The 27,562-nt window shown below is 44.6% G+C and overlaps 1 protein-coding gene across 1 annotated transcript; it reads left to right on the forward strand.

Moving 5' to 3' along the window:
- Window positions 1–7,020: 7,020 nt before the first annotated feature.
- On the forward strand, window positions 7,021–27,562 carry TRIM25 (tripartite motif containing 25). Its single transcript, XM_023533518.1, has 10 exons — window positions 7,021–7,717; window positions 11,676–11,771; window positions 14,471–14,704; window positions 17,058–17,223; window positions 18,816–18,881; window positions 20,869–20,895; window positions 21,216–21,299; window positions 21,386–21,478; window positions 22,099–22,764; window positions 25,327–27,562. Exons 1-9 carry the CDS (start codon window positions 7,124–7,126, stop codon window positions 22,629–22,631), a joined length of 1,893 nt encoding a protein of 630 aa, XP_023389286.1. The 5' UTR covers window positions 7,021–7,123; the 3' UTR covers window positions 22,632–22,764; window positions 25,327–27,562.

Raw genomic sequence — 27,562 nt, forward strand, 5'->3', positions numbered from 1 at the left:
CTCAGTAATCTATGGGATAATATCAAACAAGTTAACATTAATTGGAGAGATAATAGGGCAATAAAATTAAAGAAACAAAGTCCAAAAAATTACCCCGATTTGGAGAAAAACATCAAGTTACAAATCTAAGAAACCTAGCAAACGTCAAGCAGGATAACAACAACAACAACAACAGAAAAAAAAAAGAAACAAAAGACACCTAGACACATCATAGTTAAATGCTGAAAATCATAGTTAAAGAGATAATCTCAAAACCTACCAGAGGAATAAAATATAGTAGTCACCCACCATCATTGGGAAATACATCCCAAGACCCCCTGTGGATGCCTGAAACTGTGGATAGTACAAACTCTATATATACTATGTTTTGTTCCTACACATACATACTTTTGATGAAGTTTAATTTATAAATTAGGCACGGAGAGATTAACAATACTAATAATAAAATAGAACAATTATAACAATATATTCTAATAAAAGTTATATAGTATAGTCTCTCTCTCAATCTGTCTCTCAAAATATTTGATAACAGATCTATGGCTACTAAGTGACAAACAGGTAGGTTGCATACACTGTGTATACGCTGGACAAAGGGATGATTCACGTCTCAGGCAGGACAAAGCAAGATTTCATCATGCTATTTAAAATGATGCATAATTTAAAATTTATAAATTATTTATGGAATTTTTCATTTTGTATTTTTAGACCTCAGTTGACTGCAAGCCACTAAAACTTTGGAAAGCAAAACCTCCGATAAGGGGGGAATACTGTACATTACCATTACATGTGACAGTTGATGTCTCATATGAAACAATGGAAGCTAGATGACAATAGAATAATATCTTTAAAATGTTGAGAGGAAAGGAAGTCAACCTAGAATTATATATCCTAGAAATATATATTATATATATTATTTAATGATATTATTCATTAAAAATGAAATAAAGACATTTTCAGATAAACAAAAGCTGAATGAATTTATTGCCAGAAGGCCTGTACTACAGGATATACCAAAATAAACTTGTATCCATAGGAAAGAATAAAGAATACTGGGAATGGTAACTCTGCGGAAAGTGTCATTTTATATATAACTATATTTCCTTTTTCTTTTATTTTCTCTGAGAAGTAACAGACTGTATAAAGTAAAATATACTAATATACAGTAATACTCTTAAAAGATTAATTGAAGCACATTAAATTTTTGAGGAGTTTAGTTAAACAAACATCAATTTGAATCACCCAGCACCAAACTGGAAGTGATTAGGGGCGCTCTTCTGGCGGGAGGAAGGGGAGAATCTTTTATTGTTTAATTGGTGATAACTTAAGCCACTTGCCTTATTTGGGAAAGCTTAGCTTGCTGTTTGTGATTGGCTGTCCTTAAGTTTTGGTTTTCTAACTTCAAGATATTTATAAGAATTGACTCTAGCTTAGTTGTGGCTTGCTTACGTTGGTTGCCAGAGCATGAGAGACACCTGTCTACTGACTTCTCTATTTAGTGACTTTCACAATAGTATGTATTATGTAATTGTATTGTTTATTATGTAAGTATCTGTAACATATATGACAACAATAGTAAAAGGACAACAATAGCAGAAGTGACAAATAAAATTTTAATGTAATAAGATTCCCATATTTTATATGAATTATCAATGTAATATTAATTCTAAATAGACTGTGATAAGTTAAAGATGCATATTATAATCCCTAGAACAACTACTAGAAATATAATAAAAATAAGTACAGGTAAAAGGCCAATAAAGGGAAATAAAAATTAAGTGTATAGTATATTTGATTAATCCAAAAGAAGACTAGAAAAGAAGAACATAGGAACAAAACCAAAAGAGACAACTAAAAAAACAAGTAGCAATTTGGTAGACTTCGAATCAACAAGTACATTAAATACAAATGAACTATAAATACTCTAATTAAAAAGCTGAGATTGTCAGACTGGATGAAAAAGCAAGACCCAGTCAACAAGAGATACACTTTATACGTAAAGGCACAGAAGGTCGAAAATAACAGGATAGAAAGATATACCACACAAACAGTAACGTAAGAAAGCTAGTGTGACTATATTGCTGTCAGACTAAGTAAATTTTAAAAGGAAAATTATTATAAGAGATAAGGGGGATTGTTTTCATAATTACAAAAGGGTTAAATAATAATATATATATAAAATCCTTAATGTGGATTAGTTTCCTAGGGTCGCCATAACAAAGTACTACAAACTAGGTGACATAAAATAACAAACTTTATTCTCTTACAGGTCCAGATGGTAGAAGCCTGAAATCGAGGTGTCAGAAATGCCATGCTCCCTCTGGAACTTGTAGGAGGGCCTCCTTTCTTGCCTCTTCCTAGCTTAGGATGGCTTGCCAGCCATCTTTGGTGTTTTGGGCTTGCTGCTATAGCACTTCAATCTCTGCCTCCATTGTCACATGGTGCTCTCATGTGGGCTTGTCTTCGCATGACATTTTCCTAAATCATATTGAATTAGGGACCACTAATAACCTCATCTTAACTGATTACATCTGCAAAGACTCGAATTCCAAATAAGATCACACTCACAGATACTGGGGTTTAGGACTTTAACAAATATTTTATGGGGATAATTCAACCCATAATACCACCCATAATAACAACGCTTCACAACAAAACATGAAGAAAAAAGGGACAAATACAAAGAAAGAAATAGACAAATTATCATATTGAAGAAGTTAACATCTCCTGTCAGAAATTGGTAGAACCACTGGACAAAAAAAAAAAAAAAAAAAAAAGGGAAAGGTATCAAAGTTCTGAACCTTGATATAATTAACATTTATACATTTAAAAATTTCAACACATGCTTTTTTCCAAGTGCACTAGGGAGGCTCACTAAGACAGACCAAGTGCTGAGTTACGAGTCTCAACTTCAAGAGAGTAACACCTTAGATAGTAGTGCTGACTAAAATGGAATTAAATTAGAAGTCAATAACAATAAGATGTCCAGGAAAGCCCCAGGTATTTGGAAATGAAGCCGTATCCTTACAAGCAGCTAATGTATCAAAGGAGAAATTACAAAGAAAATCACAACACATTTTGAGTGAAATGATAATGAAAACACATATATCAGGACTTGTGAAATATAAAGCAGTGCTTAAAGGGAAATTTATAGTTTTAAGCTCCTAATTAGAAAAGAAGGAAGTTTAATAATAATGATCTAATATTCCAAATTAATAAGCTTGAAAAAGAAGAGCAAATTAAACCAAAAGCAAATGGAAGAAATATATAAATATATGAGAAGAAATCAGTAAAGAAAAAGCAGACAAATGACAGAGAAAAATTAAAGCCAAAAGTTGATTCTTTGAAAAAAATTAATAAAATTAATAATCTGTTAGAGGGATCAATCAGGAAAAAAAGAAAGAAAACACAAATTACTTACATCAGGAATGATAGAGGTATTATTACCACAGATTCTGACATTAAAAGAGTAATATAGTGTATGATTTCACTTATATGGGGAATCTAAGAAACAAAGCAAACGAAACAGAAACAGACTTATAGATACAGTGAATAAACTGCTGCTTGCCAGATGGGAGGAGGGGTGGGAATAGGTGAAAAAGGCGAAAGAGATTAGGAAATAGAAACTGTCAGTTATAAAATTAGTCACAGGGATGTAATGTACACAAGGGAATATAGTCAATATTGCAATAACTATGTATGGTGACAGATGGTTACTAGCTTATCATGGTGATCACTACATAAGGTATATAAATGTCTAATCACTGTTGTACATTTGGATTAATATTGTATATAAGTTATAAAATAAATTTAAAAATTAAAAAATAAATTAAAAATGATTACAGGAAGGGAACAAAAGTCCTCTCAGGTTGATGAATTTTCAGTTTTCACCAGGAAATTTATTGATAATATCTTTTCTGGTTGTTATTTTTACAGATTTAATAACATGATATGATAAAATGCTATCCTGGGGGAAAAAAAAAAAGAGTGATATTGTGACATCAGCAAAAATGGTAGAATAAGGACTTCTGAAAATTTTGCCTCCATAAAAGAAAACTAACAAAAATTGTCAGGATCAACTTTTTTAGACCTGTGGAAAGCAGCGAAGACCTTGTAACAATTCAGAGAATGCTTATTTAAGAAAAGTGGCTGACTCTTGGTAGGAATAGCAAACTCTGGGGAGTTTTAATTTGTCCTATTCCCATTACTCCACCCCCAGCTCCACGGTAGTCTTGAAAACCAATAGTCTGCAAACAACTCCAAAACCTTAGAAAACACTGGGAAACTTACTGGTTCTAGGTGTTTAAGGAAATCTTTATGTAGTCATTAGCTGATGACTAGGCTAACGGAGCAGAGACTTTAGTAGCAACATATGACAAGGAATATGGACTTCATGGAATCAAGTCAGAAAAGTCACTAAACAAATAACAATGAACAGCCACAACAACAAACCATGGGGATGGGGGAATCTGGTATCCACAGTTCCACGATATATTATTTTAAATATCCAGTTTTGAACAAAATTATGATATATACAAAGAAACAAGAAAGAATGGCCCATATGAGAAGAAAAACCAACAGAAATTATCCCTGAGGAAGTACAGATGTTGGATTTGTAGACAAACACTTTAAATCAGCTATTTTAAATATGTTTAAAGAAACTTAGGAAACCATGTCTAAAGAAATAAAGGAAAGTATGAGAATGGTTATATTCTTTATATAGTGAATATCAGTCAGGAGATAGAAATTATTATTTTTTAAAAAACTAAATGAAAATTTAAGAGTTGACATGTACAATAACTGAAATAAAAAATTCACTAGAGGGACTCAACAGTAGATTTGAGCAGGCAGAAGGAAACTGGTGAATCTGGCTATAAATCAAATGAGATGATGCAGTCTATGAGACACAAAGGGAAAAGAATAAAGAAAAATGAACAGAGCCTCAGAGACCTGTGAGACACCAACAAGCCTACCAACATACATGTAATGGGAGTTCCTAAAGGAGAGAAGAGAGAGGAAGGGCAGAAAAATATCTGAAGAAAGAGTAAAGGAATAAAAATAGTAAGAAGGCAGCAAAGGAGAGAGAGAAGAACAAAAGATGTCAGGCATAAAAATATAAGCAAATGGCAGATGTAAATCCTACTTTATCAGTAATTTAATATAAATGGATTAAATGTTCCAATTAAAAGGCAGAGATTGGTAGAATGCATAAAAAACATGGTCCGACTATATGGTCTATAAGCGCCATACTGTAGACCCAAAACACAAAGAGGTTGAGAGTAAAAAAGATGGAAAAAAGAGGTGCCATGCAAACAGTAACCAATAACAAGACAGACCACATTCAGGTAATAAAACAAGCCTCCATAAATTTTAAAAGATTGAAATAATACAAAGCAGATGGTTTAACCACAATGGAATAAATTGAGCATAGTAGATCTTAGGAAATATCTCCTGCATGGAATTTGAAAAACATAAAGTTTGCCTCTCCTAGTCATTTTTACCATCTAACCAGCCCTTCTAAACTTCTCCTGGAAAGAGAATTCCACAAACATTGTGGCATGAGTCACCAGGCCACCTCACTCATAAGAACTAGGTCATAGGGGATTTTGTAGTGTTTTATTTACTGAAAACTGCTCCATTTCTCTTCCAGAGAGACAGCATTTTATAGTAGAAATGCTTGTCTTCTGAAATCTGATAGCCTGGATGCCAATATCCATTGTCTTGGGCAAGTTATTTAGTTTCTCTAAACCTCAATTTTCTCATCTGTAACATGAGATAATTATACCTACTTCGAAGATTTATCATGAGGATTAAATGAGATACTATGCATAAATCTTAATTGCCTACCCACCTTATCTTCTGTTTTCCTCCTTCCTATGCAAATAACAACAATACAATATGAAAGAGAACAAATGGGGTCAAGTGGCCTGGAGGAATAGAAATAGGGACACCAGGAATTAGAGTGTGGAGTAAGCAATCCTGAGCTAGAATCCCATTCCTAATTTGTATAAAATGCATGACCCTCATCTGTAAAATGGATATAATGAGTTGTTTTGTACAGTTTATAAAGACTAGAAGAGATTATAAGGACTATAAGAGATAGCATGTGACTTGTCTAGCACTCAGTAAGTGCCCCGTAAGTGGTAGCTATTACTTTTAGCACTCATCTAAGACATTTACTCTTTTCTCGTGTTTGCTGCTCACCCTGTCCCCAAGGCAAACTCCAGTTCACTCCTGCCTAAACAGGTTTTCCCTTTGCCCTCCATCCATCTCCTCTCTCAAACACTTCTCGCCTCCCATACATACCCACTTTCCCTGCACTCTGGCCAGAAGGGGAAAACAGTTAAAAGAATTGAAGGAAATAAATCTAAATAAACAATTTTGAGAAAAATATTTGAGTTCCAACATTATTTTTGTGTCTGGGTAAGAGAAAAACTTTTGTTAAACTGGGACGTCTCTAAACTCTAGTAAAGTAGAACTGGAAATTAAAAAAAAAAAAAAAAAGCATGTTATGTCGGTGTTCTGAAAGAAACCACAAAGTTTAAGCTTGTGTGTGTGACTACGGGCTCCAGCCTTCGAAGATCCGATACCGAAATGCCAAAGCGCAGGACTAGGGAAGAGGAAAGAAGGATTTTTTTTTTTTTTTTAAAGGGGGTTGGGGAAAAATGGACGGTCATTTAAATGTTCCTACAGGTATTTATTTATTTTTTTTAAGTCCTGTCCTGATAAGACAGCTTTGCTCGCGGGATGGTGGGGTCATCGCCGGTCTGGGTGAGTTCTCCGAAGGCAGGAACTCACGCAAGACGCGTCTCTGACTCCTTCCTGCGATCTGGGGTTGCCCGCCCGACGCGTCGGGTTCCTCATCGTCAGAGTGGCCGTGAGAACCCCGCAGTGGTCCTGAGGGTGACGTGAAGCCCCGAGCGCCGCGCCGCGCGGGAGGACGGCCACACCCAGGGCCCGGGAGGAACCCGCGCAGGCCCCGCCCCGCGCGCCACGTGACTTCCTGAAAGGCCGCAGGGACCGCCCTCCCGCCGCTCAGTTTCGTTTCCCTGGCAGCCTCGGAGGCTCCTGCTGCAGTCGCTGCGAGGTTGCCGTGCGTCCCGTCCGGTCCTCCCCTCAGCGCGCCATGGCGGAGCTGTCCCTGGCCGACGAGCTGATGTGCTCCATCTGCCTGGAGCCCTTCAAGGTGCCGGTCACCACCCCGTGTGGCCACAACTTCTGCGGGTCGTGCCTGGACGAGACGTGGGCCGTCCAGGGCGCGCCGTACCTTTGTCCGCAGTGCCGCGCCGAGTACCAGACGCGGCCGCAGCTCCACAAGAACACGGTGCTGTGCGCGGTGGTGGAGCAGTTCTTGCAGGCCGAGCTGGCCCGCGTGGCGGTCCCCGACGACTGGACGCCGCCCGCCCGCGCCGCGGCCCCCAACCCCACCAACCAGGTTGCCTGTGACCACTGCCTGAAGGCGGCCGCCATCAAGACATGCCTCGTGTGCATGGCCTCCTTCTGCCAGGAGCACCTGCGGCCGCACCTCGACAGCCCCGCTTTCCGAGACCATCCGCTGCAGCCGCCGGTTCCCGACCTGTTGCACCGCAAGTGCCCCCAGCACAACCGGTTACGGGACTTATTCTGCCCCGAGCACAGCGAGTGCATCTGCCATATCTGCTTGGTGGAACACAAGACTTGCTCGCCTGTGTCTCTGAGCCAGGCCAGCGCTGACATGGAGGTAGGGGTGGCGGGGGAGAGTGCAGAGGGGCAGTCTGGGCCTGCTGGGTTGTGCAGAGGGCGCCACCGTGGGCATCTAGGCCTACCCTGGATCATCCGGATGGGGAGAAAGGGCCTTGCTGGGCTTGAGATCCTGGGCAGAAGAAACACGTGATGTTGCTTGCCTTAAGCCTAGTACTTGTCTGATGGTGTTAATAGAGCGTTTTGAAAGCCAAATATGAGCCTTTGAAGTTACCTCTATTCCCTCATTAAATCCTGGCAGCACCCAGAAGGTGGGTATAATTAGTTTCACTTTTCATTTGAGGAAATGGAGTTCCAGAGAAGTTAATTTAGCCCGAGGAACCCAGTAAGTGGCCAAGCAGGCATTGGGACATGTGGGCTTGATTCCGCAGTTTGCAGTTTGTCCCCAGGAACCAGCCTCATATCTAGGTCTACAGAGTCCACAGCATGGGACCTTCCTGGAAAGTTGAGGTCATGTGAGCAAGAGCCATTGGTGAGCCAGAGAGTTCTAATGACTCTGGAGTATCCCTGCGAATGGGAGGGTGGGCCGAGTCCCAGGAATTCTTGGATATGACCCACAGAGAGAGCCAGTGCTCTTGCACCATAGAGCCTTCCATCCTGGCTGTGTGACTTTGAGCACGAGATTTGGCTCCTGGGCCTGAGTCCTCATCAGTAAAGTGAGGAAGTTGGACCAGGTGGATTCCTAAGGGGCCTTCGAGGTCTGTGATGATTGTATTGGTTTTGGGGCATCATAACTGCCCCCCGTGGACTTAAGGCAGAGGTGAAAAAGGTGTAATCAGATCACCTTGTGTTTTATCAGCCTAAGCTCCTAAGTGTGCCCTGATTTCCTTTTATTCTCGCAGCACTGTCAGGGAGAACAAAGACTGTCCTCATGTTGTCAAAGCAGCCCTGAGGCCTGGGGGATGTTTGCCGTGGTACCAGGACCGGGGTGCGGGGCCTTGCTTCCATCCCACCACAGCCCCTCTCTGGCTTGCTCTGCTTCCCCCAGTCTCAGTTGGGTTCCTCTGGACTTCCTCCCCCAGTCTCAGAAGCCAGATCTCCAGGCACGGCCTGAGAGTTGACCTCTGAGGTACGACCATGTGAGGTCCAGCTACCTAGGTCTCTGACTGTCATAGGAAAGAACCTGCTTAGCCTTTGGAGCCAGGAGCCCTGATCCGCCCCATATCAGCTGTGGTTTAGGGCCAGTCACTGCAGTTCTGAGTCTCAGCTTCCTCATCTGTAAAGTGGGATCGTAGCAATCCATCTCCACCTGCAAGGGTGGTTGGGAGGCTCCAGAGAGAGGAGCTGTGTGGGAAGTGCTTTGTAGGCAAGCCCCGGTATCAGGTAGAGTATCTGGTTGATACAGGCTCCAGCCAAAGCTGGGTGTTGAGACCTGGGTTTGAAATCTGGCTCTGCTTCCCAGCTGGGAAATCGTAAAAGAAGATAATAATAGTACCTGTCTCAGAAGGTTACCAGGATTAAATGAGGCAACATATAAACCGTGTTTTACAGTGAATGCTCATTTCTGTTACTCCACCCAGGAAAGAGGAAAGTTCATTGGGCAGAGTATCAGGCTGCCTAGATCTTTGCCTCAGGGTGCCTGGGCCTGCCCCTGCAGACTGGGGCAGCGTGGCTCCTGCTGAAAGGCCCTTCTAGAAGTTCTTATCCATGGAGGCAGAAGGCAGGTAGGGGCAGGAGGCCCCTTCTCAGCATGTCACAGAGCCACAGCCCTCTCCCTAGCCTCCAGGGCCTGGAGCTGGAGCCTGTGCCTAGTTTATTTGTGTGCTGAACACATTTGGCTTTTTAATTCTTGTGACAGGCCTTCCGTAGCCATCTCCCCTCTTTCTCCATTTTCATGGCCGAGTCCTTTCACCAGTGTCCTTTTTCAGCCCTGTTGCTGCTCACTGCTGGTGGCAGAGCCAGCTCCAGCTGGGCAGTGCCCAGCCTTGGGCAGCTGGCTTGTCTCTGTCACTAGTTCCAGGCAGATTCAGGACTCTGGTGCCTCTCATGTGGAGGACCCAAGTCTGTGAAGGGAACCTCAGAACTTCAAAAAGTTCTCTACCCTGATTAGAGGATTATTGTGGCTATTGAAGGCTGTGGGATGCTTTCTTTTTGTCTAGAGTGGCGTGGGCCCCTTTCCACCACCGGGGACGATCATATATGTTTGATTAATGGTGGATAAAATCTTCAAAATACAGAATTCAGGAGTTCACTATTAAGAGTGGCTCTCGAAGGTGAAACAATTGGCTGCCCTCTGGTGTTTGGAGGTTTCTTCCAGCTCAGACATGCTAGGCCAGACCCGCCTGGGCCTGGCCTTCGGCCTTTGGCCCAGTTTATCTTGGCCACTGTTAGAGGCCAGGTCAAAGGGCATTGTCACAGAGGTTGAATCTGAAACATGGTCAGTGACTTGGGCTTTCAGGATTGAGTTAGTATGGCCTTGAACTCTGCTTCTGCCCTTACATGTGACTGTCAGTGTGTCATTTAAATCCAGATTCAAGGTCATGTTCAGCCCTGAATATCTCCATGGCGTGGGAGAGGCAGGAAAGTGAAAGGGAGTGGCAGAATATGTTGAACCAACTAGTTAGGGGAAGTCAATTTTTTTTTTTTTTCTTCTAGAAAGTTCTAGTGTGCTCTGTTTGGACACATGTCTGTAATTTTAATACCAGCATCTTATAACCCTAGTTAATAGTGACATGACCTAGGTCAAACCGTTTAATTACGCTGTGCTTTAGTGTCCTCATCTATAGAGGGCGGGCAACTCCTACCTCATAGTTTTGTTTTTAGCTTTAAATAAATTAGTACACATTAAGCACTAGACTAATCCCTGGCTTGTAGTAAGTGCATAATAGACACTAGTTGCTGTTATTATGGGGATGGTGGTTATTTTCCTTCCCATTTCTGTGCCTCAGCATTTCACCTGAGCCGGGAGGTAGGGGACTCAGATATTGATTATGAAAATTTATAGAAATGCTATAAATTTTTTCATGCTTAGTTTACCTTTTTTTCCGGAGGTAGCTAGGGGCCTAGCAATTCTGAAACACCTTAATTCGGTTTCAGGTATTAAGGTGGTGGTGGGCTGGTTTACTGCTGGTTCATCCTTGATTCCTAGAGTGTGACCTTTGGAGGTCCCCACCTGTAGGGCTTACCAAGTGAACCTTGGACTCTAGTTTTTGTCCCCATCCTCCTAGAGGTTGGCAGGGGCTCCCCTAGCCATCTTCCGGAGATGGCAGATGGCCCTGGGAGAACAACCCCAGACGTCAGGCTTATCTCTCTGGGTTTCTCTCTCCTGGATCTTGGCTCTGTAAACTTTCCCTGCTTTGTTAGTTCTCCATCATCCTTTAGCATATTCTTCCCTCCACCCCCCATTTTTTGTCTGCTTTTCTGGTTGTTTGCAGTGGGAAGGTTGGTTTGAGGGACTTCATCCGCCGTTACTGAAGCAGCTTACCCAGCTTGTTCCGTCTCTGTGTGAGCTTGGCCACCTTGCTGGCCTCCTTGCGGTCCTCCTTGCCTCAGTGTCATCGCCTGTAAAATAGGTCCCAGCGAAAAAGCTTACAATAATACAAATGGACATTTAGGTTTTCCTTACTAAGATCCAGGCACTGTGCTGGGGACTGACATTGTTTCAGTTAATCCTCCTATTAGCCCTATGAGGTGGGAACATTTGTATTTATTTGGTGGCCAAGGAGACTAAGATGAGAGATAGTTGGACAGCTGGGAATTGGGACTGGAACCCTGGTCTCTCCAGCTCCAAATCCTGTAGTCATAACTTCTTTACAGTATTATCCCCATAAAAGGATGGAGGGAATCAGAAAATATGAGGATGGTTTAAAAAGCTACAAGCAGGCAGGACTCGGAGTGGCAGAAACACTCGTGGGGTAGATTCGGGGGGCGGTCCCCGGGGTTGGGTGCCAGTGGGGGCTGCTGAGGTGTTCTCTTACCCTGGTTTGTCTTCTCCACAGGCCAAGCTAAAGCATAAACTGACCATCATGTACAGTCAGATCAATGGTGCATCAAGAGCGCTGGAGGATGTGAGAGCCAGGCAGCAGGATGTGCGGGTGAGTGACAGGGCTGTCCATCACCAGCCCCGGTCCTGGGGTCTCCCTCAGCCTCCAGGCAGCACAGGCTCAGTTCTGACCTCCACAAAGCTCACGTTAGGTTCATTCACAGCGTTGGAAATAAATGTCAGCCTTGTAAGACATGCAAGAAGCTATATGCCCCCAGAGAGATCCTTTATAGGCCCAAACCAAAGACTACCTACAACCCTGACCTTGAGGGAATCATTAAAAATTAGGGTTGAAAAGTAGTATAATAGACAGTAGGTATGATTTAAGTGGGAGGAAAAAAAGAAGCAAAAGTATATACCCACTAGAGTTGCATCTGTTTATAAAAATGAAGTGTTATTTGTTTTCGAGGGTTACTCTAACAAATTACTACAGACTTGGCTTGAAACAACAGAAATGTGTTCTCTCACAGTTCTGGAGGCCAGAAGTCACAAATCAGTGTGTCAGGGCCCCACTCCCTCCAAAGGCTCTGGGGAAGAACCCTTCCTTGCCTCTGCCAACTTCTGGTTGTGGCTGCATCAGTCCAATCTTTCCCTCTGTCTTCACATGGCCTCCTCCTCCCTCTCTGTCTTCTCTTCTGTCTCAAACAAGGACATTTATCACTGGATTTAGGGTCCACTTAGTCAATCTAGGATGATCTCATCTCAAGAATCTTACCTTAATTAAATCTGTAAAGACTAAGTAAGGTCATATTTACGGGTTCTGGAATGTGGACATATCTTTGTGGGCGACACGATTCAACCCATTATAGGAAGTATATGAAAAAAGACTGGAGGGAAGTATAGTAAAAGGATAGTAGTGGAAGTGTTGGGGTGGTGGAATTAGGGGTGGTTTTTTTTCCCCCCTAGTTTTTACAGTTTTTATAAGGTTCATTGCTTTTATATTGAAAGAAGATTTGATTTTTAAATACCCTGTTCTGGAGCTGCAGCATCCAGTTTTATTGTGACAGCTGTGGCTTAATGAGATGAGATCTGGGTTAGAATACCCTGTTACATACTAGCCTGTGATTCTTCGGTCATGTCAGCAGCTCTCTGAGCCTTAGTTTTGCCATCGGTACAATAGAATCACAACTTTCTGAAGGTGGTTGTGAGGCTTAAATGAAAAGATGCACATGACAGTACCTGTATTGGTCGGGAGGCAGGATAAACTTCTATAATAAAGATACCCCCAAAATTCAGAGGCTTAAATAAAAGAGAAGTTTATTTTACTTACTGTGACAGTTCAAGGCCCTACATGAGCAACCCAGACTAGTGGAAAGGCACTAATTCATGTGATCATTCAAGAATTCGTGATCTTTCCTTCTTATTGCCCCACTATTGTATAGAGTGTTTTCCTCATCTCTTTGGTTGAAGCTGAGTCACCATTACATCTTTGTTCTAGCATGCAAGAAGCTGTTAGGAGCAGCTTAGTCACATGACCAAACCAACTGTAGAGGAGACTGGGAAATGTAGTCTGTGGCTGGGCAGCCACGTGCCCATCTGAGACTCGAGAGGTGTTCTCTTACTGAATGGGGGAAGAGGAGGAGGATGAACACTGGGGGACATCATAGTCACATACGGGTGGCAGAGTAAAGGGTTAGGTAAAGAAATAACTGAATTTCAACTTCCCTGTAAATTGCCCCTCCTGTGTGTGTTTCTGTTTGTCATGTTTGATTCTGAGCTAGAGAAATGCTGTCCAATAGATATATAACATGAACCTTACAGTAACTTTAAGTTAATTTGAGTGACATGTGAGATTAATTTTATTAATACATTTTATTTAAGTCAGTACATCCAAAAATTATCGTTTCAACATATAATCGACAAAAAAATACTAATGAGACATTTTACAGTCTATTATAGTAAGTCTTTGAAAGCCAATGTGTATTTTACACTTTCAGGACATCTAAATCTGACGAGCCACATTTCAAGTGCTCTGTAGCCACATGCAGTAAGTGGCTATGGTATTGGACAGTGCAGTTCTAGAGGATGATATTCTCTAGAAATTTTCTAAAGCAGTGTCATACCCGTTCTTTTAAAAAAAAATTACTCATAAACTGCTTTTCAGCTTAAGAAAGAAAATATCGCCAATGCAGATGAAGCCCGTGCTCTGCTTCCCCCTTTTTATATCTCCCTCTCTTCCAGAAGTAACTACTATCCTAAATTTATTCATTCGTTTCCCTGGATTTCTTTATACTTCTCTTATGAATGTCTGCATCCCTTTAGCAATAAATACTATTGTTCTGTTCATTTCTAAGCTTTATATAAAGAGCATCAGTACTGTGTGTCTTTTTCTACAAATTGTTTTTCCCTTATGGAAATTTGTCCATGCATTGCCCTAGTTCGTTAATTTTCATTACTGTTTAATATTCCATCCTAGGAATAATATGCAGTCTATGTATTTAGTCTCCTGTTTCCAGGGTTTTGCTAATTCAAACAGTGTTGCTTGTGAACGTTCTTGTATGTGTCTTTGGGATAGGTTACCGAAAATTTTTCTAGAGTATATTCCTTGGATTGAGTTGTTGGGTGATAGGGCACGAGTACCTTCAAATTCACTAGATATTGCCAAGTTGCTCTCCAAAGCAGTGGTGCCCCTTTTTTCTCCCACAAAGTACAGGTAAGCCTTGCTGGTGCTGTGTATCTCACCAATGCTTGGTACCGCAGGCTTAGCCTTTTGCCAGTATGATGGATACCCTCTTGTTTTGGCCTTCTTAGGATGCTGCACAAAGGAAGATGGAACAGCTTAGACAAGAATATTTGGAAATGAAGGCTCTCATTGATGCTTCCGAGGCCAGCTCCACACGAAAGGTAAAGGAAGAAGAAAAGAGGGTCAGCAGCAAGTTCGACAACATTTACCAGATTCTCCTCAAGAAGAAGAGTGAGATCCAGGCTGTGAAGGAGGATATTGAGCTTGCCCTGACTAAAGGGGACGAGTTTGAGTTTCTGGAGGTGAGTCTTAACGAACATATTGTTTTATTTATTTATTTGTTTGTTTGTTTGTTTGTTTGTTTTTATGGTGACATTGGTTAATGAAATCTGATAAGTTTCAGCTGTACATTTTAACAGTAAGGCATATATATATTTACATTGTGTGTTCACCTCCCATAGTTACATTTCTTTTTGTCACCACATATTTGACCCTTTCCCCAACAACCCTTGATGAGCACATTGTTGAACACTCTTCCTGCCTAGCATTGTGATGTTGATTACAGGGGCAGTGGGGCCTCAAGGAGGCAAAGCTATGAGAGGTCATTGGAAGCATCCCTGAGACACGCTGTGTTGGTGTTCTATGTTGCGTAACAACTTACCTCAAATGTAGTGGCTTAGAACATACATTTACTCTCATGCACTTTCTGTATCTCATGCACTTTCTGTATGTTCTAAGTGCGTAACAACTTACCTCAAATGTAGCGGCTTAGAACATACATTTACTCTCATGCACTTTCTGTGGAGTCGGGGTATGGCTTAGGGGGTTGTCTTCATAGGACTTCACAGGCTGCAATCTGAGTGTTGGTAGGGCTGCATTCCTTTTGGGGCTCAGGGTTCTTCCAAGTTCACATGGTTTTTGGCAAAGATTAATTCCTTGTGATGTAGGACTAAGGTCCCGCTTTCTTGCTGGCTGACTTCTCAGTTCCCAGAGGCTGCCGCAGTCCCTTGCCACATGGCCCTCTCTCGACTGGGCAGCTTATTTCTTCAAAGCCAGCAGGGGAAATTCTCTTTCTAAGAAGGCCCAGTCCTTCTTTTAAGGGATTTTACCTGATAAAGTCTGGCCCACCTAGGAGACTCATCTTTTTGATGAGCTCAAAATCAACAGATTTGGAATCTTAATTACATCTGCAAAATTTCTTCAGTTTTGCCACATAATATAACCTAACTACTGGGGTGACATCCTGTCACATCCACTGTCCTGCTTATTCTCGAGGGGAGGAGATTATATAGGATGTGTACCCTGGGGGCTGGGAATCTTGGGGGCCATCTTAGAATGTTGCCTACTACATACACCTCCACCCTCTTCCCCCCACCCTCCTCCACTCTACCCCTGGAAGTGTCTTTCTGAAATACAGATTCCCCCCTCCACCCTTTCTGACTTTGTGTTCTTTAGTATGGCCCACAAGGCAGGGCCCTTGATGACTGGGCCCTGCCTTTGCCAACAGCCTCATCTCTTGCCACCCACCCCCAGCCCATGCTCCGTGCTCTGACCACAGCAGAGCACTCACCATTCCCCAGACGCACCAGGCATTGGATGGGAATGCCATGGCTGACCTCTGCCTACTGAATCCTTTCCTTGTTCCAGGGTAACTCCAGTCGTTAGCCCCCCGCTCCCCTGACCGTCTTCCCTGGATTTCGTTATCCTGCTATTATTACCGATGGTCCAGAGCATGTTACACTGCCTCTGCTATCACACTCGATGAAGTTGTTTTAGATGTGCTTGTTTTCATGTCTAGGCTGTCAGCTCCTTTTGGGCATGGCCCATCTATTATTATCACCCTTCTTCCTCCTGATATGTCCAGTGCCCAGCAGAGTGCCTGTCATGCAGCGGGTGTTCTGGTGAGCCCCATTGATTGGGTAACATGCTACGACCCCTCAAAGGCCCAGAGTCCTTGTTCAGGTCCTGGGGAGGGTACAGGAGTGACCGGGAACATTCTCTCCTTGCATGGACTTCTCCCCATCCTGGGCTGGATGGCATTAAGTTTCATCTTACATGCTCGTTCCTATTTCTTGGAGTAGAGGCCTCAAGCTCTCTGAGAAGGATTTTGAGTCCACACCTGAGCCTCTTGATACTATGTGACGTGATTGTATTTCAAAGTTTGTGAACTTATGTAAGACTCTTCCTTTTCGTTGGGTGTGCTGTGGCTGAATCTTGCACCCTTGAGACTTCTCTGTCTATACTCAGAACATGTGTTCAGAGCTGGTTCTTGAGGGATGGAGCTGGTCCTGCATCTCCTATACTTCTTCAGCCACAGCTAGAGGCATGCAAAGAGCATTGTCTATAAGGGTCAGGAGATCCGGGTCCCAACACTGTCTCTGCCACTAATTGGCAGAGTTCCTGGCAGGACGCTTGTCATTTCTAGATTTCAGTTTCCCCATCTGTCAGGTGAACAATCTCTAGGGACCCTTCTAGCTCCAGAAGGTTGTCTTAAAGTGGCACTTTAGCCCCCAGTGATCTCTGGCCTATCGTTTGAGAACACTGATCGAACTTCACACCCACAGGCACAGGGAGGCCCCTCCTGGGATTCCTGGGGCCTGAGCCCAGACCCTGGCTTTGTGAAGCTGCCTGCACTAACCACTTGGCTTGTTCCAGAAAGCGGCAAAATTGCAAGGAATCTCAACAAAGCCAGTCTACGTCCCCAAGGTGGAGCTGAATCATGAGCTGATAAGAGGTATCTGCCAGAACACCACAGACCTCAAAAATGAGCTGAAGCGCTACATCAGGCAGCCCCAGAAGCCCGAGGAGCCCACCATCTCAGGTAACCATCAGCAACCTCTCAGGCTCCCCCACCGGGACTCCTGAATTAGGATGAGTACCCTCAGTGCTCTGGGGTGCAAGAGAGGGCTTTGACATAGAGCACTGGGGCTTGAGTTTCAGGGGTCCTGTGGGGAACTGAGAGTTTTTGTTTCATCCTGCGATGGTAGCCGTTCTTCCTAAAACATTTTGGAGGGCTCGATGTTATGATGGGAGTTTCTGGACAGGCCCTTTTTGTCTGCTGTCTTGAGTCTGACTCAGATGGGGTTTGAATGAACTCTGGTTTGTCATTGTATTTGGTGGAAGAATGGCTAGTTTTAGGGTAAGAGAAATCTGGAATTTCTCTTTGATTCCCCTTTTGCCTTCTCTTTATATCCAATCCGTCACCAGATTTTGATTCTTAAATATCTCCTGACTCAGTCCACCTGTCCCACTACTGGCTATCACCCGCCTGATATCTGTTGCCATCAGCTGCGGCAGCTTCCTAAATAGTCCGTCTGCATTCACTCCTGCTGCAGTCAGAAAGAGCTTTTCAGGATGCAAATCCTTCTCCTGGAACCTTTTCCTCTTCGCCCCCACCATTGCTTTTAGATTACAGACTCTTGACCCTGGCCTACAATCCCTGCCTGGTCAGGCCCTGTCTGTCCCTCCAGCCCCAAAGTGTCCCCTCCTCTGGTGCATCTCTGTGCTCAGTTCTTCAAATATGCTGAGCTTCCTGCCACTGGGCCTTTGTACATGCTCTTCCCGTTGCCTGGAAGGCTAACTCTCCACCGTCTTCACCAGTTAACTCCTCTCATCCTTTGAGGATCAGTCGAAACATTACATTTCTCAGCAGACCTCCCGTCACCACTCCTATTCCTCAGACTAGATCTCGGGGTCCCTATCATCCCTTGTGGCCCTTTGCACATCTGTCATTTTACTCTTCCTTAGTGTTCCCGGTTGTCTCCCTTACAAGACTGTGATCTCTGTGAGGGCAGGGCTGGGTCTGGTTTCCATCCACCACTCTCCCCGCAGTGCCTTGCACAGAGCCTGGATCATAGTGAATCCTTGCTGTGTGATCCAGGGGCTGGGCTTGAGTTTCAGTTAGGCAAGCTGAGAGTCCTTGCAGAAGGGCCAATGAAACAGGTGTGGATCAACCCCATCGTGGAGGGAAAAGCTGTTGACGAATTAGCCATGCAGAGTTGTTTTCCTGCTACCTAAGTGATCCCTGGCCTTGGGGGAGGGTCGTGAGAGAAAACGCAGAGGGAAGAAACTACCACTATACCCCAGGCATCTTGATCTCATCACTGCAAGCAAAGGCCTCACTCCTGTTGTGTGCTGGAAGAAACTGAAGCTAGAGAAGGTTCAGAGGTCATGGAGCTGGGTGCTGGTGGAGAAAAGATTTGACTTTAGCTACATTTTAAGCCAGAGAAAAGAGAGAACACCCCAAAATGATCCTTCTATTACCTGGTTTCTGGTTCTTGTAAATGATGGGATAGGGAAGGTCCGTGGAAGTGTCGGTTTTGAAAACCCACTACCCACACAACTGTGGCAAAGCTGGCTCCTGGCATTGGTTTGGAGGAGCCACATAAACTGACCCCTTCTTTTTTGGCACAGGGGACCCTACAGAGCATGGTGCAGCGCCCACGCACAAACCTTCACGCCCTGTAAAGAAGATCGTGAGTAAGTCACCACGCTGTCCCTGCGGCAGCAATATGGCTGTGGCTGGCCAGGGCACTGGCTGAGACACTCACAGGTGTGGCTGCTCCTTCCAGGCAGGCACAGCCCATCCCGAGTCAGTTCAGGGCCCACGTGCACCTGGAGTCAAGTGGGGCTATGACCCCACTGAGCGGAAGTCGTAGGGGCTGCAGCACCACGGCACCTGGGAGGGCTGCCTGATGCATTAGATATTTGAGCTGCCTGGAACAGCAAGATTACCAAACTAGCTTATCTTGGGAAATATTTACGACACCCAAGTTCTGCCACTTGGGCGGAGTCCACCTGGAGGAGACTAACAGAGGTCCCGGAGCAGCAGAGGCTAAACCTGGCTGGTAGTTTAGGGCTGTTCAGTCTTGAGGTGCCATGTGCCTCTGCCATCACAGCACTTCCCACCCTTCTTCCCATTATTGCCCTCCTCTCTCCTTGCCCCAGCCGTTTAAGAAATATTTTTCCTAATCACCCCTGCCCATGAAATTTCAACACCACACATATGTGGTAACATGTTTATATACTGTGCTTTTATACATAAAAAGAATAAGATCTTTTTTCTCCCCTCCTCTAAGAATCACCCTCGTTGAGAAGGCAGGTACCATTGAGATGGAGGCTAGGGAGAAGAATAGTCCTCAGTTTCTCATCTATCAAATGTGGACCCTGATGATATCGACCTCACAGGATTATGAGTGTGGTTCACCTGGGCCACTGACTGGGAAAGCTCTTTAGAGGTCGTAAATATGCCGCTGAACTGTTGGCTCTGTTGCTTCCCCGAAGTCAGTATGAACTGTGGAGTGGTGCCCACACCATCGCGGGCTAGGGGATGAGAGGACTCTAGGTTTGTTGGTTGGTTGTTCGTTTTAGTGTTTAGGTTGTCTGTGGCAGACAGAGGTTTGGAATCAGTCCCTGAATGGAGTAGAGTTGGATGGGCTGGATACCCGGTGCAGGTAGAGGAAGGAGCCCTCGGCTAAGCCGGAAAACGTGGAAGGGCACTTTGTGTGAAAAGGGAAGTGAAAAAGTAGGTAAAAGTACTTTAAGCCTGTGTCCTCTCGAGTCATTCTCTTTTCGCTGCCCCAGATCACAAGCTCCACTCTTAGCATGAGCGAGCTGTGGAAGCTGGTCATTAGGCTGAGACGGGAAAACAGGCAAGGAGGGGTGGGCTAGTCACAGCGTAGATGAGGCTCCTAAGAATTGTGGTGACCGGGGAGGGGTCCTGTGACCTAAACCAGCATTGCAGCCTGGGGTCCACTCAAGGTGCTGGCCCAGTGGGAGTGGGCGAGAGCGAGAGCGGAGTAGAAGGTGAGGAAATGGGGTAGAGAGTGAAGACAACTCCTGAGAAATGTAACGCGAAGTGGGAGGAATAGGTAGCTAGGGGTCCATGTGAAGCTGATGGTGGTCTAGGGTGGGGCCTGAGAATTCGCATTTCCCATGGGTTCCCAGGTGATGCTGATGCTACTGGTTTGGGGACCACACTTTGAGAACCACTGTTTTAGCTAACTCAGTTCCCATGGACACAGTTCCAGATAGTTCTTAAAAACTATTGCAAAACTTGGGTAACACATTTTTTTGCTGACTCCATTTCTATTTTTGCATTTTTTCTTTTATGGAGGTCTGATTAACCTGCAGTAAAATGCACATGTCTAAATGTACAGTTAGATAAATCTTGACAGATGCATACATGTTTGTTGCCATTACCCAAATCAAGATAAAGAATTTTCATTACTCCAGAAAATTCTATCGTGCCGCTTAATTAGTCAGTCCTTCTCCCTCCCCAACCACTGATGTGGGTGTCTGTCACCATAGAATTATTTGCCTGTTAACCCCTTATTTTTTTCATGTTAAAACATTTTAGCTTTGTTTCTATGGTCGTATTCGTGCAAATGAATGTTGTTATGATCTTTTGAAAGTGACATTGTGTTATGCTTTAAAATATCTTAATACTGAAAATTTTCTTTTTCAGAAGAAGAAAAGAAAGCCAAGAAACTTCGTAAGTTATGCATTTCTGCTCTGTTTGTTTCTTGAGACAGCCCAAGGGCTACAGTGAAAGCTGACCTGTATTATCAGGGTTCTATGATGGGACTTCAGCTCTAGGATTATGTTCTGTACTGGCAGGCAGGCCTGAGACCGGAGGTGAGGACAAGTATAAATGAATAAGATGAGCAAGACGAGCGTAGCCCTGTCTGGACTCACCTGTGTTACCCTAGCTGTCTAGGTGTCTCTTTTTAGATGGGGCTCTTGGAAGGGAGTAGAGGCCATCAGGTCACTGTGTCATGTCCCCAACTCATGTTTCTCCTCCTTCATTCGCAGCTTCTACTGTCATGTCATCCAGCAAGACTCTCACCTTCGGAGCCCCGGAACAGCTAGTGGATTTAAAACAAGTTAGCTCGGAATGTGAGTTATTGTGGACAAGGGGCCATGGGGGTGTCCATTCTGAGCTTGTTCTGAAAATGGCTTTTTGTTTCCTTCCCCAATTTTAGCCAAAGCCGCTACCTTGCAGCCAAACTCGGAACTTCTCAAGGCCAAGGTGCTGGAGACCTTTTTAGCCAAGTCCAGGCCTGAGCTCCTGGAGTGTGAGTAGCACCTGCAGCCAGCGGCTGTCCCTGAGACATTACTAGTTGAACTGCCAGCACTTCCACTCTGGTTTTGCTGTCAACTCCCCTGCCATTCCAAAACCTCCTCACTTGCTGTGACTTCAGTCTTCTCCCCGTCCCATCCAGCCTCCTGCTTCACAGAGGGACGCTCTAGAAAGGGATCCCTTCATTCTCTGTTATTGGCATCTCACTTGAATCTATATCCTCTCTCCTTCCTTCCCTGTCCCTTTCCCCAAGGCCAGTTCCTCAGCCAGACTCTGGATCCCACCTCTCCTGCTCTCTGGGATTTTGCATTCTGAGGTCTCAGTTATGAGTGGAGGAATAGATGGGTGGATTTATGGGTGGAAGGATGGACTGGTGGACAGTTGGATGGAGAGATGGGAGGATGGACTAATGGACAGACGGATGGATGGATGGGGGGCTACATGGATGGATAAATAGACGGATGGATACATGAGTAAATGAGTGGATGGGTAGGTGGTTGGATGGAGGGATGGATAGATAAAACAAATGAATAATACAAGCTGTTGAGAAAAGGTTGAAAATTGAGAGCACCTTGGGCTCCTTGTAATCGATTTTTTGGGGTGATGCTTTTATAGATGCTGTTAAAGTCATCCTGGACTACAACACCGCCAACAACAAGGTGGCTCTGTCAGAGAACTACACTGTAGCCTCCGTGGCTGACACACAGCAGAACTACAGGCCACATCCCCAGAGGTTCACATACTGTTCTCAGGTGCTAGGTCTGCACTGCTACAAGAAAGGGATCCACTACTGGGAGGTGGAGCTGCAGAAGAACAACTTCTGTGGGATGGGCATCTGCTATGGCAGCATGGAGCGGAACGGCCCCGAGAGCCGGCTCGGCCGCAACAGCGCCTCCTGGTGCGTGGAGTGGTTCAACACCAAGATCTCTGCCTGGCACAACAATGTGGAGAAAACCCTGCCTTCCACCAAAGCCACACGAGTTGGGGTGCTTCTCAACTGCGACCACGGCTTCGTCATTTTCTTTGCTGTCACCACTGACAAGGTCCACCTGATGTATAAGTTCAAAGAGAACTTCACCGAAGCTCTGTACCCAGCCTTCTGGGTGTTCTCTGCAGGTGCCACGCTATCTATCGGCTCTGCCAAGTAGGCAGGCCATGGGCACTCTGGCTGACTGCCTGTGGAGTGCCCAAGACTAGTGAAAATGCTGCAGGGGCACTCTCTCAGAGAACTTCCCTGAGCATCTTCAGCGGGTGACAGGATAGAAGGAGAGTTGGTGGAAGGTGAGAGGGTGGGGAGATGGGATAAGGGAGGGATTTGGCCAGGGAAAGGGGTGGGGGGTGATTGTGATGTGGGCAGGGAAGTGTTTCTACTGCCCGTTGCCCATCCAGGCAGGATAACCCACCCCTAGTCCTGGTAGATCTCCAAGCTGCTAGGTGGCTGGACAGGGCTGAGGGAGCAAAGTCATTAGTGCCCCTTTCCTCTTGGAGAACATCTCTAGCCCCCCACTTGGTGTATACCCCTTCGCTCTCTGGAATAATCCTTAGATCTCGGTGTTTTGATTACTCTGTAGGGCTTTCAACTCTATAAATTTTTTTAAAATTCCAAGTTATTGAATTACTCACACCCACCCACCCCATACCTACGTAGAGGGGTTAGGGTGAATGCGCAGATTCCTGGTGATTTTCTTCGTGGGAGAGAAATCACTCACAGCAGGTCTCCACCCAGACCAGTTTCCCAAAGAAGTATGTTCTCTTCCTCCACTGGAAAACGACCCTGCCTCACTTCCTGTCCCGCACACCTTGTTACCTGATCGAGATGTTTACTACAACAGGAAACTTTTTTAAGATTTCAACCCGTGATCTGAATCAGCATGTGTTGAATTTATGTTTCAAAGTCAAGGTGACCCAGGTCTCATATGGACAGAAGCCTCCTACTCTCAAGAATTAGGAAAGACATCTCAGAGATGCTTTGGCTCCAGCCGTGGAGCTTTGCCAGAGGCCTCGTTCCTATAGCCTAGGCTTTGGGGCAAGGAACTCCACTGGGCGGGAGGGACCCTGACTTGGGTTGACAGAAGTGTGATGGTTTCGCTCTTGTTAGAGTGTCTTGTCTTAGTGGTAACTCTCCTCAGTGATAGCTGCCCCTCCCCAGGATTATGGGATACTGGACTGGCTGGTGTAGATACCACTGTGGCCAGCATAGTTGAGCAGATAGCTAAGCTCCATATTTGAAGCTTGCCATCATGTGACAGGCTGTGTGTAGCTGCCCCAGAGACCATACTAGGTCACTCTCTGAGGTGACTACCTACCGCCAAAAGGGCCGTTAGCCGATCCCATGGGAAACAGCAACACTCCTGTTCATCCCAGCCATAGGCTGCAGACCGAGTGCTGGCCCTCAGATGAGATGGAGGTGTGTCATTGGCCCTAGCCCCTTCTGCTGTGTTTCTCGTTTGAGCCAATTCCAGATGTGGGGATTGACAAGTCTAGGGGTCAGTAAGACCTTCAGGACCAGCGAGGGAACAAGCTAAGGGCTCTAGCATGGTAGGATATTTTTCCTGCGGTGTTTCTGTGCAGTGAAAATAACCTCAGTCCACTAAGGGGCGGGAGTGAATGGATTGTTGGAATTTACCGAGCTTCTTATATCCTGATATTATCAGGACGTAAGTGGAAGAGTAGAAGGAATTTCTAAAAGTGGAAGAAGTTTCACCTCTTGCAGTGAAATGAGTCCTGCTCTGGGCTTGCCCAAGACAGGAGCTCAGGCCAGGCTCCATGTGGTATGAAAAAGAGGTCACCATTGGGGAATTAGGGACCCCAGACCTTTTCATACGGATATTTGAGAATTTAACACATCTCTGGCCTTGTGCTAGAATTCCAGGACACTCTGGAATTCAGAGTGTCAGGCCCAGAGCACTTGGTATTCCTGACGGAAGTGTTGATCTGTGTCATCTCCCAATAAGGACTTTCCCTTTCTTGAGAGACAGATCATCTTTGTAGGGAAGACCTCCCTGCAGTAGTTGAAATGTTCTAAAACGTTTTCTTCCTTTGCTACTGGAAAGAAACATTCTTTGGTGATTCTTTTCTGCTGTTGGAGATGGCCGAAAGCATCTTCACTGACCTTCTGAAACAAAAGCCTTGTCTGAAGCCAAGTCGTGCTTGAGAAACAGCTGGGCTTAGAGGAGAATGTCAGAGATGAACCCATGGGTCCTACAGTGGCTCTCTTCTGCAGAAATGAGGGCAACAGAGAGGGCTCTTCCCTGGGCATCAGACAGCTCAGGATAGGGAGGCCCTGAGTCCCTCTGTATAAGAGACAAGTAGGTAACCTAAGCTCTGTGCACGGTGCTTTGGAGATGTAAATTGAGGAGCATGCCTGTGCTGTCGTGAACCTTAAGTTCCCTTGCCTTGCAAGGCCTAGTGTCCTAGAGTTGGAGGAAACTTCATCCATCTGACTTTTTGCTTGGCAGAGTAAGTCAAATGGGGAGGTAAGATGACCGCTTACTGCTCTTGCCATCCCACCGTGGAGGAGGTGCCTCCTAGATGCCTCCTACATGCCCCCTGGTACCCTGGGGAAGTGTCAGAAAGTCCCAGAAACACAAACATAAAAATACTATCCCAGGAATCAAGGACTGTCTCAGTCACCCCAGCATGATAAACCAAGATCAGGGTCAAGTTTTTTTTATTATTTAAGACTGGTTGGTTTCCCCTTTTTTAATGACTGTGAAATGGATCCGTAACCTATAAATAATACTGATATATTATCATTTACCTTATTTTTATACCTCCCTATTGATTTTAATTGATTAGAAGTATTTAAGCATTTATATCTTGAGTTCATTTGTTCTTTTTTAGAGTTGATTCTTTAGGAGATAATCAAGGCTGTAGATGTGGATCTTTTGAAAGGTAAGAGAAATATAAGGGCCAAAGCTGGCCAACATGCCTTAGAAACTTGGAATGTAGTAAAGCAGTGTTTGGTATTCTTTCTTGCATTGCAGGGTGTGTAGACATACTTACCTGTCATGCCGGAGTCAGGGAATGAAGTGCCTAGGGGCCTCTGGTTGCCCAGACCTCACCCAGCTGCCCCCTAGGGGTTGAGATTTCAACAGGCCTATAGCCCATTTGAGGCTGGCCATGGGTGAGGATTCTTGATAAAGAGTACTCAGGCTGATAGGATGCCCTTCTGGGCTTTGCTTCAGGATGATCTGTGGCTGGATATAGGGAGAAGGGGTGGGGGTGTGAGTGAAAGAGTGAGCCACATGCAGATAATTAGCAGCGATGTGATATAAGAGTTCATTACAATATTTTTCTACAGTTGGTATCTTTTGATAATTTTCATAATAAAAAGTTTTAAAAATGAAACAAAACATAGCCCAGGCCAGTGATGGGCAGTGTTAGTAGAGTTTATCCTTCTTTGCAGAGGAGTAGGAGTTCTGGGAGGTGTGGGTCTGAGGTTATATAAGGTCATCACCCTTATCTGCAGGGGGATGTGGTCGAAGACCTAAAACCAAAAATAGTAAGAAATCCTGTAGATAGAAGATTTTTTCCTATATATACATACTTATGATAAAGTTTAATTTATAAAGCTAGGCACAGTAGGAGATTAACAATAATAACAATTAATAAAATAGAAGTTGTAACAGTATACTGTATTAAAAGTTCTGTGAATGTGTTCTTTCTCTCAAAATGTCTTACAACCGATCTGATAGCCAGGAAGGCTACTCTGTGATGAGCAGGCGGGTGGCATATACAGCGTGGACACGCTGGACAAAGGGATGATTCACCTCCCAGGGTGGGACGGAGCAGGGCAGTCGGTACAAGATTTCATCGTGTTACTCAGAACCACGTGCAATTTAAAACTTACAAATTGTTTCTTTCTGGAATTTTTCATTTAATATTTTTGGACCACGGTTGACCATAGGTAACTGAAACTGCAGAAAGTGAAACCGTTGATTGGGGCCAGGGGGTGGGGGCGGTGGAACTACTCTAATAAAGAATTGGACTGGCCTTCGTTTCTGGTTCCCTGCGGGGAGATGCTAAAGCTTTGGAACTTCTCCAGTAAAAGTGTCTTTGTTATTCCTTGGATCACATCTAAGTTTACGCTAGGAGCTGAGATGACCCAGGATGAGGGTTGGTCATCAGAAAGGCCAACCATGAGATCAGAGGGTTGGGACTTAGAGGCAGCCTGATCTCCATAAGGGGAGAGGGGCTGGAGATTGAGTTGAATCATGTGGCCATTCAGTTATGCCTTTATAATGAGACCCCATAAAAACTCTGGACTCAAGCTCCACTGAACACAGTGATATGCCGGGAGGGTGATGCAGCCTGATTCCATGGGGAGGGGGCAGAGAAGCTCTGCATTTGGGTCCTTCTTAGATGTCATTCTGTGTGTCTGGTCTTGATTTGTATCCATTACAAGAAAATTGTAATCATGTATATAGCGCTTTTCTGAGCTCTGTGAGTCTTAGTGAATTATTGAACTTGAAGGAGGTCATGTGCTATCGGCTAGAAGTTTGTGTAGCCCCAAAATTCACGTCGAAACCTAACCCCCCAATGTGATGGTATTGAAGGTCACGAGGCTGGAGCCCTCATGAATGGGATTAGTGCCCTCTCAAAAGACCACACAGAGCTCCCTAGCCCCTTCTGCCATGTGAGGACACAGCAAGAAGACAGCCATCTATGAACCAGGAAGCAGTTCCTCACCAGACACTAAATCTTCCAGCGTCTGGATCTTGGACTTCCAGCCTTCAGAACTGTGGGGAACAAATGTTTGTTGTCTAGGCTACCCAGTTTATGGTGTATTTGTTATAGCAGCCCAGACTAAGACATCATGGGAACATCCTGGATTTGTAGCCAGTCAGAAATGTGGGTGGCCTGGGGACCACTGAAGTGTGACTGGTGTCTAAAGTGAAGGTAGTCTTGTTGTGACTGTGTCCTTAAGCCTGTGGAGCCTAACTCTGACTCCAGGTGGTTAGCCCCAGAATCGTGTCACACTATACCAGATGGTGTCAGAATAGAGGTGGGACTTGCCAACTTTGAATAGCACTTCTTGACTGACCTGTCAAAATAAAACATACTGTACTTAAAAGAA

Source organism: Pteropus vampyrus, unplaced genomic scaffold, assembly GCF_000151845.1.
Source record: "Pteropus vampyrus isolate Shadow unplaced genomic scaffold, Pvam_2.0 Scaffold104, whole genome shotgun sequence".
In the NCBI taxonomy this organism is placed as follows: Eukaryota; Metazoa; Chordata; class Mammalia; order Chiroptera; family Pteropodidae; genus Pteropus; species Pteropus vampyrus.

What these genes read in the sequence shown, in the direction of transcription:
- TRIM25 (XM_023533518.1), top strand. Translation starts at nt 7,124, where the DNA reads ATGGCGGAGCTGTCCCTGGCCGACGAGCTGATGTGCTCCATCTGCCTG. An exon ending in CCCTGTAAAGAAGATCGTGA is followed by an intron (nt 18,882 to 20,868) that starts GTAAGTCACCAC and finishes TTTCTTTTTCAG; the next exon opens with AAGAAGAAAAGAAAGCCAAG. An exon ending in AAAACAAGTTAGCTCGGAAT is followed by an intron (nt 21,300 to 21,385) that starts GTGAGTTATTGT and finishes CCCCAATTTTAG; the next exon opens with CCAAAGCCGCTACCTTGCAG.